We start from the raw sequence: 13,750 nt of genomic DNA, 5'->3' as shown, positions 1-13,750 counted from the left end.
ACTGGGCATTGGTTGAATCCATACTGTACTCCTCTTGATACCTGGACGCAGCACACATAGACACAAATAGGCACAGGTTAGGAGACAGTGAGGTTGAGAAAGCAGGAGAGGGAAGGAGAGGGGGAAGAGCAAGAAAAGGATGCCACTTTTTTTGCATTCACTTGTATCTTGAGTGAGAATGGAACCTTTTTCTAAGCTTGACGGAGAATCTGAACATAGTTTGTGCAGCAAGAAGATCCAAGATGGGATCTGATACTATGTTAGCAGGTTGACATTCCTTTTAGAATATCAGCAAAACCTACATCATGTTAAATACTGGGTACATTGGCTAAATACATACTGAATGTCTCCAAAAGCCGCATCAGATCCCATATTTGTGCAGCGGCTTCTTATTGCACAGTCAAGGACTGCTGTCAAGAATTTTCCGCCAAGGCTTCAGAGTGTCACCTTCAAACTCCTCATACAAGTAAATAGAAACATTTACAATGGAAACTGACTGGAGCTGAACTTGACGGGAAATACAAAATGCATTTCTGAGCTAATTCATGGGGCACATGCAAGGAAAATACAACACATTAATTTGATCAAAAACAATGCCTCCGCTGGCGAAAGAACAGATGGGACAATTAACGCAAACCACAGGGGATCAGTGGACACACCCTCTTGGTCAATCTCATTTTCCACACTGAGATGACTGTTGAGAGAAGGGGAGTGTGTAACACCGAGGAAACTGACAGACAGAGAGACGTACCCAGCTATTGATTTGAATGACAAATGGACATTTCTGATGGGCTTGGGGTCACACGCAGTTTGATCTGATGTAGAATAAACTGACTTGTGTGTTCTGTGGCTACAACTTCCTTTGGAGACCAATTACTGAGGCTGAACCACAGAGGGATTTGTTCTGTGACATGGAATTAGATAGGCTTTGATGTTGACACAGAAACATTCAAAGTTGCAAATGAAATCAAACTCACAGGAACAGATAACAGATAACAGCGCACAATGTGGACGAGCCACTGTGATTCAGGGAGTCGACTTCTATCACAGTGGACAATTTCACTTGGTGAAATTATAAGGAACATTAATAATGGCTGCCTTCCCTTTAGGTGCTCCAGTTCAAGAGGCCTGGTATTGGTAAACACCAGTGAAATGGAGCCATCATTAATGTCACTCGTTACATTTGTGCTGATCCTGCTATGACAAGTCCAACGTCTGCGGTGAAAAAGGTCGGGTAAATGCAACAAGAGGAATAGACAGCAAAGCTTCTGCACCAGCGGTTCTTGCTTTGTTCACAATCTGCGAGAAAACATCTGATCATAGTGTGTATTGTTAAAACAAACAAACGTACTCAGTTCTGATACAGTTAGTTTTATTGATTTAACCTCTCGACCAGTATCGTTAATAGCCGTTTTGTTCGAACATATAATCTTATGCCATTCATTGATTTGCTTGAGATTCATTTACACAAACTAGAGACACACAGCTCATTCAGATTTATAGTAACACCACAACTGAGCAGTAGACTTAATTTTTACTCAATTTTGATCCAACAGTTCTGAGCAAAACCCTATACAGTACAATCAAAACTACATGTCCCAAAAAAATTTGCTTTCACTATATAGCTATTAGTTTTAATCCATATTGTTCCAAAGCTATGACTCATGTTGTCAATTTAATATATATTATCCGCGTACAGCTCAGTTAGTCTTATTAATGAAAAGAAATCACATTGTAATGTTTGCAGCTGTGTAACCTGCAGTAATATCATCCAGCGCTTAATTCATTATGAACTGAATTATTCAATCATTTAGCATTATGTCTGTAGGCTTTTGTACTCTTCTTGTAATCTACAAACATGTGAATATACTGTAACTCTGATGAGTAAGATGCCTTAAATGTCTACCGCAAAGCACATCTAAAAATATGAATTTCAGCAAAAGTAGATGGATAAAAATATAATTTAGGCTGATATCCCTTTGAAGCTTGTGAATGATCAAAGCCTGTCTGCTGGTCAAAAGTGTGAAGAAGAAAAGCTGAAGGAAACAGTGTTGTAAAGAGGTCATTATTTCGCAGTTCAGACACAGTTCAAAAGTTTCTGACAGGCACTGAGCACCATCAAACCATTTACGCCTTTTGAAAGGTCTAATGGAGTGTCCATTAAACCCAGGAAGTAGTTAGGTCACAAGAGAGGACCTGTACAGTTTCAGTAATTATCAAGAACCTTTTGCCATTTCAACAACAGAGCACAGTTCACTATTACGGTCCAAAGGATCCAATGAAATTATCAGAAGTGGGACTCCACGACAGAAAATGTTTTGGTTTTTTTTTTCTTGACAAAATGAAAATGTCTACTCTGTTCATTCAGCTGTAACTTTCTAGTAATGCTATCATAAATATAAGGATGGTCTCCAAACGCTCAATGTTAGGAAAACAATCATTATCTGAAGTACCCGTGAGGGACCTTGACTGAACTGAAAATTTTAGTCTATGAGGGTTTTGGTTATCAATCCTATTGAAAGAGAGAGTCACATTTTTAAAAGCCAGATTAAATATATTCAATTCACCTTGGATCTGAAGTGCATTTAAGAGACAGACACAAGATACAAAAAAAAGATGGATTGCTGGGCATTTTGGAAATTTTCTGATCACAGCAAAGTTGAACTGCATTGAAGAAAGCATAACAGACTGATGCACAATATGAGGCAGAGCAACTTCACTTATCTTACAGCTATTTCACTCGTAACACTGACTGTATGAGAGGTTAACAGTGAGATTCACTACATGCCAACTGCCCCTTAAAAAAGTTAGTTCAGGGGTAAAGGAAAGCAATTAGGAAATGTTTAGGCTGCTTGTCAGGGATACTGTACTTAACAACACGATCAACACCTCTGCTGTGATCTCACTGTCCATTTGGTGACCACCAACACTTTAATGAGCAATAAAGATGCTATCTGACTGCTAAGAGCTTTAGCACTTCAGAAGCTAAGATAAACAGAGGCTCCCTTCGCCTCCATTAGCTTACAGCTGACACACTCAACACTGACTCTGTTCCTTCCTCTGTTGTTTCAATATTCATGCAGTTAGCATCATGTTGCCCTTCATGTCTTACTCCAACTGTGTTAAAACACAAGGAAGACACAAGGAAGAAGCAAATTGAGTCTCACCTCTTTGCAGCAGATCTGGAATCAGGAGCATGAGCCGAGCTGCTGAGACAACAAGTGCAAAATGACCAGCACTTTCAAAGTATGCCTTCAATTGGATTAACTGAGAACTGCCTCAAGGACTGACTGATATAAAGTGGGAGGGCCTATCACACATAACCCATCTCTGCAGCAATTTCAAGGACAAAATGGGATTTGTAGTTTTCAATCTGTTCACCTACATCAGGATGCGTGCCAGCGTTTCCTCATAAACTACACTTCCCATGCAGTTCCTCACATACCACACAGGCGGCTCAAGCTGTCCACTCCAAAAAATGACTGGCTGGTTCTTGTACAGTAACTTAACACCTGGTTAAGAAGGAACTCTTTACAGCAGCATCACACAGAAAAAGAAGGTGAATGCAGTAGCCGACAGTAAATGTTAGAGTACTGAGCTGTACATACAGCTGGTGGAAACAGCATCATTAACACCCACACACTCTAGACTTCATTCTCACAGAAAACACCCATTTCTGACTGGCTGGCAAACGTCCATCAAAAGCTTATAATAGATGATCTCACGCACAGTTCTGGTCAACAGCTAAACCTCAGCTCTATATCAGTCTGCAGGTATATTAAACTGCAGGTAACCATAGCAACAGTACCTCTGTACCTCTTGTGCCACAGTATCTCCCACTTTTAAAACTGACCTACCCAGGTGTTAAAATGCCTTTAACAATGGAAGGATGGAAAAATAATTAGAAATATGTGTGAGTCATGACTTTGAGAAGACTTTGTTTTTGCGGGATTCTATGTGATATTTGCATCAATGTTATGATGCACTTTATTTGTCAGTTATTGAATTCACTGAAGAGGTCACAAACACATTCCCTGTTTCCCTATTTTGTGTTCCTTGTGCCTCTTATTGCCTGAATTCATGCACAGATGATTTAATTTATCTTTGTTTTGTTTTTTCTTCTCTGTATTGAACAGATCAGTCATTATTTTTCTGTATGTTTCTTAATAGAACTTCAGGAAATGTTACTATATTACTCATGATACATATTGACAGGAAAGTGTGAAAGGTTACTAATGGAGTTAAGTGTTGAGTCCATCATAAGAGCTACTGACCATATCATCCGGTCAGAGTGCCGTCGTCCCTTTCTTTGTAAACAACTCAGTTTTGAAGGTCTGTGTTGGTGCTACCCTGCACAGCCCAGATTGTGAGTGTTTTCTGGAGCACGCCTCGGATTGAGTTCAGCCGACATCTAGAGCTGACTGTGTAAGCTCTTGAGCTTGGCGGCTTCGCTAAAATTATCCCTCATTCTCACATTCTTCAGGCCTTCTAATTGATTCTCTGCTAACTAACGCTCAAGAAGCAGGAGGAGGCAAGTACTGTATGTGCATGCACACAATGCCATGTACATAAAGTATACCCTTGTTAAGCACACCACACAGCCAGGCATGCACAGTATCTCACTGTTACAGACACTTAATTAAAAGCCACTAGCGTTCGTTTAGATGGATCTACCTGATATCCAAGGTCTTTTTAAATCTTCTTTTGTTTAAACATATGCATACCAACCAGGGCACTTGTTATTTTTGAGTTTCAACTCTCAAGTCAACTGCTGAGAGATTTCATCCTCCTTTTTTAATGAACAACAATGATGGACAGCATGTAATTTACCCCAAGGACCATATTACAACCCATCATTAAACCCTGGGTACTCAAATCAAAATGAAAGCCTAATTGTTCCGTGAAAGCAGGGCACTATAAATACACATAAGGCATATGGGGGAGGACACATACTTTAGTGGTCTGTGTAATAAAAAAAAGTGAAATGCTGAACAATAATTTACAATCACAGGGTAATTGAGCATTAACTTGCAAAGAGTGTGAAAAAGTAATTAGCTGGAAAACTGACTGATAAACAAAACATCTAATGATGAAGGACTAATGATAAAACCGTGAAACATAAAAACAGTCATTAACCAGGCAACCACAATAAGGCCAACATCTGACTAGAGAGAGAAGATGAAATATTAGCTTTCCCTTATTACATCTACATTCATCTTAGTACTGAGACAGTGTTCATGTCCATTAGCTTTCCTCTATTTCCCAACTGGCTATTGCTTACACCCAAAGAGATTCTCATTAGTTGCTGCAGATTAATGAAGATCTACTTCTACTTTACCATGCTGGGGTGGAACCTCAAGATTTGGATTAATTTACAGCATATTCACAGTACATTTTTCACTATTAGATACATGTAAATTTATTGTATAAGGTGCATAATATACTGCACCATTTGAGGAGGATAACTGGATCAAAGTGTCTGCACTGGGATAACAAAAAGGTGTGTGGGAGTGGAGGAACCTAAATAAGATGCAGCTTTGGTGCACAGAAGAATTGCAAATAAACTGAGTTAAGATGTATTTCAATAACATCCGTCTGAAAGCTCAACTTACCAAGAGGGAAATTCATACCAAATTGTTTTAAGGTTGAAAAGAGACTGAGAGGTCTCAGTGGAATTCAGTCACGCTTCCCATATTTGCACCTTCCACAGGCCGTAAAGCTCAATCACAGAACTGCAGCTACATGTTTTCAGTCAATATTGATTTATGCTACCAGTAACTGACATTCTGTGCTGACAGGAAATGCCTTTAAATATGACCATTTTCCTTGAGTGAAACTGCAGCGATTCTTCCTAATTCTCCCTACAAACCTACACAAATCCATTCTTCTGCTTGATCCAGTGGCTAATTATCTAAAGCCCATATCATATACACATTAGGTAGCTTCATATCATTTGGAGGGCCTGGATAAGGAAAATCTGGGACACACGGGGTGGTATCATGCAACAGCTTTGTTGCCACTTAACTGTGAATTAAAGCAAAAACGCAAAAACAGGAAAGCATAAAAATGAATGAATGACTTCACCAAAGCATCAGTCAAACAGCGGACAACATGAATGACTAGTAATCAACATCTACTGTGTAGCGTTGGCACTGAGGAGGCACTGCTGACTGCACAAGACTTAAAATATGAAAAACATTAACAAGTACTAAAACTTGATGAAAAGCACAGGTGCTTTAGACTGACAAACATGTACACTGTGTAGAATGCTCAGTGTTGCTGAAACATCAGCAAATGGTAAAAAGCATATCAGTCAATCAAAAGTCATGACTTATCAAGTTGCTGCTCTGCTGGCCTATATGCAGTAAAAACCACAACGTATCCTGTGTAAAACCATGACGTATCCTGTGTAATACACTGGTGTGGCCTTAATGAAAACATGACTAACAGTCCCCACTGGGCTCTAAAATTCAGATAACTGCACACCGAAAGACCAAACAAAATGCCCATTTTTCAAACAGACTTTTCATGTAGAGGCAATGTGGTGGCAAAGCTGGAAGAAGCCAAAATAAATCTGTCTGAGTCTGTCTGTTTTGACCACATCCTGTGTTTAAAAGATGGTCGATCCCTCTGTTCTTGAAAGTCCTCCAAGTCTCATTTAGTCTCTTTCCTGCCCACAGTATTTAAATGTCAATACTGTATAAAGACTCCTATAGGTACAAACACAATAAGGCATTCCCAGGTGTTGTAAATTATGCAGAAATAGATTAACTTTTTATAGCCTGTGTCGTACGATGGGCGAGATTATTGATTCTGTCACACCCCCTCCACATCCTCTCATTCTTGAGTCAGTCAGATGCATCGCATTTCATAACCTAGAAAGCTCTCTGATTTCTGACAACATCCTGTGAGCCTGCAGTGGACGTGCAGGGGCTCTGTGTGGGCTTTAAAAGTATGACAGAACCTGGTATTTTGTCATTTCTGAAAGTAGCATGACAGGAAGACATTTAGAAGCATTTATTCATCCATTTAAGATACACAAGAACTTATTGCCAATAGTGGCAACCTGGTCTATTAAATTGTTGATGGTGGTCCAAATCTGGTTGCCCCGGGCAACTGGCCAACTGAAGCATTAGGATTAACAGCCTCGGCCATTTGCAGATATTGTGCATTAGATCCCTACATGAACAGTGCAGCATTGCAATAGCCATATTCAATATTGCTCACCTTCTCAAACTGATGAGCTGCCGATCTGTTCTCAGACCAGTTGTCAGCTGACTAAGATGTTGATCACTCTAACAGATGTGCGAATGTCACTTCAACCACCTACAGCACACCAGCAACACCATGAGCTTTGTCATCTCCATTACTGTCATCTTTACACCTATCATAGTCCATGCTAATTAATGTCAGTATCATCCCCTGTACACTGATTTCATAATCCCTGTCTGAATTCTTGCTAATATTTGATAGCAGGGAGGACGAGGTGCTCCATCTACAAATGTCAACCTTTAAACTTCAAGTCTTCAACATGGCTGTAGTCTGTGATTGGTAGTAGAATCTAGTGTTTGGCTCCATTATCATCCTCAATACATACTATTGATGCATCTAAAGATGCAAAAGCTAAAGAAACCAGATTGTTCTGTCATCTAATGCTCAAACCTACGTTCATCGTTAGTGTGGATATAACCATCAGCAGTCAAGTACAGGGTTAGTTAATATCATCAACCTGTAGTCATCATCATTTTTTGCATCCTTAGCTGAACCACTACAGTAGTTGCAGTTCTTGCTAGTGTTATGAAAACACTCCGAGCGAATGCTGTCACCTCGAACCGGTGATCATCCTCATCAAACACATCAGAAAGTGAAGAGGTATGCACAACATTTGACAAGTGCCTCTTTTGCATATTTAAATGTGCTTGAGATGAAAGACATGGTTTCAAACCTTCCTCACGCTACTGCCATTGCAAGCTTCACCTTGATTGGCAAAAGTGCATAAGACGTCTTTCAAACTGGGCCATTAGCATCACCACAATGCATGTCCTAAAGGAGGAAATTATAATCAGTGTCATCTCAAGCCTAAAGTAATCCTGATCCATCTTGAGAGCCGATCCAGCCATGTCCTTTGAGTATGGGATACCACTGACAACTCTGTAACACAACATGACATCCTTGCAGGTCTGTCATCCAAAATATGGTAGCCAAGCTCAAGACATTTTGCCCCAGAGGAGGATTGTATGGCTACATACAAAGCATACAACATTTAGTAGTGTTTGTAGAGGACAGATTTCTCAATGGGTCTCTATTATTGATGGGAAATTACAATGAGGGAGAGCAAGCATTTTATGATTATTCAAAGAGACTTCACAAGGTGGAGCCTTATTCTTATGATTGAAATGATAATCCCTTATAATTTGTCAGATTATTTTGCTGCATTTGTGCATCAAGTATAATGATCATCATTTTTGACAAGACTGACTTCCTCAGTGGCAGGTTAAAATGTTTTCCCCATGCCACTGTTGCTTTTGTTATGGAGTGCGAATATCAAAAAAAGAAATCACACATGTATTACACAATGAATGCTACACATACCAATGAGTAGACTCCAGATTTTTGACCACATCAAAAAATATCAATGCCCTCAAGTAAATATTGGCATGAAAAATGAGTGTTGTAAATACTGACAGAGAGCAAACACACTGCACCACCAGCACATTGGCTGTGCAGGCTTTGAAACACTGCCAAACAAGAACAATCTTCCTTTTTTCAGCCAAACCAACCTCATATAACCTGCAGGTAAGAGTGCCAATCTGGCCTTTAATGGCAGCATTTCTACAAATCTCAAGATCTTTTGTCTTCCTGAAAGGAAGAAAAACCCAAAACAGTTTCCCTCAGCTGTGACGGGTTCAGCCCATCTTGCACACACCACAGTCTAATTTGTCTACCAAATGCTGGGAGTGTGTCCTGACAGCAGAGGTCTGCAGGCACATGAGTGGTGCACACGTGCTGAAATATGTAGTCTCTCTTTTTTAATCTCAATATTAAAAAAAGGCATGTCCAACGTCATCCCCCATGGTTTGCGTTTTCATTTCGTCCACCAATCTGCATGTACCATGTCAAACATAACTCCAGCTTTGAATGCAGTGCTATTATAAGATTTTTGCCACCCTATAAAAACACCAGGATTCATAAAATTGTAATGGGAATGCAGCATCCTCTAAATTATGTAATCACCACACACTGCAGCTATTAAATGAACCCCAGTGACGCTGAGAGAAATATGATTGATGGAAGTAGCGTTTGCAATCATTCAGCTATTTGTCATGAAACTGAGTCATAAAAGGGCGCACTGGTTGTGTTTGTGCTTAACCCCCAGCGGAGAAAGCCTGTGCCACCCGGTGCTTAACGATAATGTCACAATTCACGGAAGGGTAGATTTAATGGTATTGGAATATTGATCACGGCGTAACTTTTGCCTAAGGATAATTGCGAGCTAAGTTATTAGGAAGACTTTATGAACCTTGCGCTCGCAGCATCATGTTATTTCGCGGATGCTGCATGTGCGCAAGCGAGCAGCATTCAGAAACATGCGACTTTGGTGCGGATCTGCGGCAGCTACCTTTGGCCGGCATCGCTCCCAAAAGAGCCCATGGTCCGGAGAGGGTTGGCGGGATTGACCCAGGTGGGCTCTGGGGTTTTCTGCACCTCGGTCTTGACGTCTGGGTCGATCTCCGAGGGCGAAGGCGTCAGCTTAGCACCTGCCATGGCTCTCTGCCTCCCCGTGTGTTACCTCCAGCAGAGAGCGGCCAATATGTTTCCTCCTCCTGGTGTCAGAACGGGCTCAGCTCGCTCAGAGACCGACGCCGCCGGAAAACCGCATCCCCCGTTTCACTGGTGCTGCACGAAGGCGGAGGGGGAGCGTCTCCCTCCCTACCGCATCACGGGGTGCTCAGACACACTGAGGCGCGCAGCAGCTTGTCTCCTGGTTATCGAGCACTCCTCCATCCCTGATGGAGACGTGAGGTCCCCGTGCGTCTGTGAGATCCACACGTCGTCACGATGTAACGTCAACCGCTCGGCCAACCCAACGGGCTCCCCAACTGGTTACATAACCGAGATGGTCAAATGTAATGATCCGCGATTCCTACTGATCAAACCAACGCGCCGTTCACCTTCACCACCTGGTCTTCATTGTTATGGTTTCCGAAGATGTCGATGCTTCCGAATTACAAAGTTTATTTTCTTTAAAGCACATTTGTCTTGTTAATTGAAATGGCGCTGACTGGACAAGGGAATTATGTCATTTACGCCGTCCTTCCTGTCCAGAGATCACCACTGCACATCTTACTTCAGTTATTGTTATCGGTTTGACGACAGACACCAATCACCAAAATAAGATGCAACAGACAAACAAACAAACACCCCATGGCATGATCAGACCAGTTTGCATGTAAACACAGGCAGAGTACAAACCTACAGGAAGCACATGGTGTACTCAGTGACCCCCCATGTTCAAAAAAAAGTGCAGCGAAAGTGCTCCTTCTGATGCGTTTTAAAAAAGTGACGGAAAACTTGCAGCTTGTGACTTGAAAAAGCGAAGGCACACAATTAAACATACAGCTAAATTTGTCAGTCATTAGCCATGGCTCATTTGTTTTCTAATGCATGAGACCCATACACATTAGCAAAAGTTTGGGTACCCTCTGTCAAAGTGGCATAAAGTTAAAGGTGATACACTTCTTTGAAATTTTAAGCAAGATTACTTTTGTATTGTTATTTCCAAACTGTAAAATATACAGTTTTAAAATAACTTAGTGAACACCCCCCTTGGCAAGTGTCACAGCTAGGAGTCTTTCAGTTCTTGTTTGGGGGAGTTTTTGCTCATTTCTTCTTTGCAAACGGCTTCTTCTGTGAGAGTCTTGGGCTGTCTTGCTCTTTTTAGGTCTATCCACAGGTTTTCGATAATGTTTGGGTCGGAGGACTGTGAGGGATATGGCAAAACCTTCAGCTTGATCTTCTTGATGTAGTCCATTGTGGATTATTATCCTGTTGCAGAAGCCATCCTCTTTTCATTTTCATCTTTTTTACAGATGCTGTGATGTTTGCTTCCAGAATTTGCTGGTATTTAATTGATTCTGTTCTTCCTTCTACCACTGAAATGCTCCCCGTGCCCACTGGCTGCAACACAAGCCCAAAGCATGATCGATCCACGTCCATGTTTGACAGCTGGAGAGATATTCTGCACCCTTTTTCTCACATACATTTATTCATTGCAGCCAAAAAGTTCTATTTGAACTTCATCAGTCTACAGAACTTGTTTCCAAAATGTACCAGGCTTGTTTAGATGTTCCTTTTTAAACTTCTGATGCAGAATTTTGTGTTGAGGATGCAGGAAAGGTTTTATTCTGATGACTCTTGAGCCCACGGATGCTGATTGTTAGGACAAGTTTGAGGAGTCAGAGTATTTATAAAGCTTTGAAATATGCATCACATGGCTTTTCCTAACGATGACTGTGAACAAACCATAGCACTATGAAACTAATTAAGGTCTGAGATCTTGATAAAAGTTATCTGAGAGCTTAAATCTATCTTGCACGGTGCTCTTTTTCTTTTTATACCTCTAAAATTATACAAAAATAATGCACTAATCTTGCTTAAAATGTTGAAGAGGATGTTCCATCTTTAACTTGATGCCCTTTAGAGATCAGTTCATCCTCTACTCACTTAACTTTTTACAGTAACTGCAATTTGGACCAGGCATGCCACTGTGCTATGAGATGACAGTGTTAACTGGCCACTGTGCGTCTCATAATTCCTTTTATAAGCAGCCAACAGTGGACAAGCATTTAAGAACCTGAAGATAAATCCTGCATTTAGCTCATAAGCTGAGATGGGTCAGTAGTCTTGCAGGTGATTTTCACATTATCAAGCCAGGAGGCTGGTTGTTCAGCTGGTCAGGCATACAGGACAGAGTTCAACGCATGGCTGATTCTGATGTTCTTCTGTTTTTTCAGGTGGTATAAACTGCCAGTTTACACCATTTTGTACCAGACATGAATTCAGAGCAGCTATTTGTAAAGATCGACTCATACTTCTCACACCCTGTCTGCAATCGTGATCTACAGGCCTATTTGCAGTCATGTGCTTACAGGATGCAGGTTTTTTCCTGATGTATCCAGAGCAGCCACATGAGCTGAGCTCTAATTAGTAATGCAGTTAGGAAACACATAATACAATCTACATTCACTGCACATGGCATTTTGAGTCCAGCCTGCAGGAAACACATTAAATTATCTGTTGATATTAACCTTGGGATTAGAGAAGGGGACTGAAGAGAGAGTTGCATGTTTAATCCTGACTGCAGAGGAAAATTTGGGAGGTGAGACAACATCAACAACAACAACAACAACTAAAAATGTATATTTGAGCAAGCTACAAAACTCCCAGGGGAGCAGCCCCACAGTCCCTGATATAAAACAGACTCTGGTTGTATTGATTAACCCCAAATGGTCTGTGTGTGCGTGGAACTAAAGGTTGTAAAAGCAGTGGTGATAATGTTATGTGTATGTTCTAAGTCAACTTCCTCTGTATAACTAATAGTAAGGGTGTTCTGCACACTCACTCTGATCCTAATTGCAAAAAACCATTATCCAGCAGTTACAACTGTAATGCATTTTATGGGAAATGAAAATGCTGATCAATGAACAATGGGGTATTATTTAATCAATCAACAAATCTCCTCTTGTGGAAACTGTCAGCCGTGTAAGTGCTTGCGAGTGTGTGCACTGGTTTCAGTTGAGTGCAAGGAAATTAAAGTCATAAAAAGAAGAAGAAAATGAACGTTCTGAAGAAGAAAGGCGACATACACTTAGGTATGATTGAGAAAGGGATGCAGACAAGTTCATCAGCAGCAGGAACAAGTGTGGAAGCACAGATTTGAGCACAGAGACACTTTGTGGTGAAGCAGAGAACTGCAGACTGTGAGTGTGATCTAACAGCAGCAGCAGCAGGGCGAAAACATGCTGTACTACAAGAAACACATACCAGCCAGCGAATGACACAGATGGCAGTATAGCCCCGGGTTTGAAATCTCCTGTGAGTTTGTACTAGTGTAGTGGCACTGCTGAACGAGCTGCTTAACCCGTTTACACGCTTCTGGTACACTGCAAAACGTGGGGGGAGCCTGCACCTCAATCTCAAATTTATGTGTAGAAACCCAAATCTGAAGCAGCGATGACTCTCGGTCTCTTTTTTTTTTTCAGTTGGAAAAACCAAGGCTAAATCAATGATTCACATGATTTTCAAAATTTGAAACATGGTTCAAATTTACATTAATTTTGGTACTAGCTGCCAGCTCATACTCTCTTGTGCCAGACATGAATCCAGAATACAGTTAGCTATTTAGGATTGGTTAATATTTCTCATCACCGGTTAATTATAACGATATTACAGGCTCATTGACAGGCATGTTGCTTGCAGGATGCGGTTTATTCCTATTGTAGCGAGAGCTCTGGGATTACTGCAGCATGATTAGCCAATTGAGGGGCTTCAGATTCAGGATATTCACATACATTATTTTAGGTTCAAGCTGAATTTTGAGGGGGCAGCATAAATGCTGCAGTGAAGCCTGTTAGATGGTTGCTGGGTTTAGCTGGTGAAGCATTCCACTCTGAAATGCTTGGCACGTAAACTTGAATGATTTCCAGATTCTGTGAGATGAGTAACTTTGAGCCACTGAGATGAAAAAGAC

At 41.0% G+C, this 13,750-nt stretch overlaps 1 protein-coding gene across 15 annotated transcripts in view; it reads right to left on the bottom strand.

Annotated features, from left to right (window-relative positions):
* Positions 1–13,750, bottom strand: part of kcnt1b (potassium sodium-activated channel subfamily T member 1b) — a 67,295-nt gene that overhangs the window by 39,180 nt on the left and 14,365 nt on the right. The window contains exons 1-2 of one of the 15 annotated variants that reach the window (XM_076731977.1): positions 9,620–10,154; positions 3–41 (exon numbers count right to left, since the gene is read on the bottom strand). The exons of the other annotated variants lie outside the window; for them this stretch is intronic. Coding sequence (XP_076588092.1) covers positions 3–41; positions 9,620–9,765 — 185 coding nt within the window. The 5' untranslated portion in view covers positions 9,766–10,154. Of the gene's footprint in view, positions 1–2; positions 42–9,619; positions 10,155–13,750 lie in introns of those variants that run through there. 15 annotated transcript variants of the gene reach the window in all.

The sequence above is a fragment of the Chaetodon auriga genome, chromosome 5 (assembly GCF_051107435.1).
Source record: "Chaetodon auriga isolate fChaAug3 chromosome 5, fChaAug3.hap1, whole genome shotgun sequence".
Classification (NCBI taxonomy): Eukaryota; Metazoa; Chordata; class Actinopteri; order Chaetodontiformes; family Chaetodontidae; genus Chaetodon; species Chaetodon auriga.
Note: the sequence above shows the minus strand (reverse complement) of the source record. Positions and strands in the feature narration are given on the sequence as shown.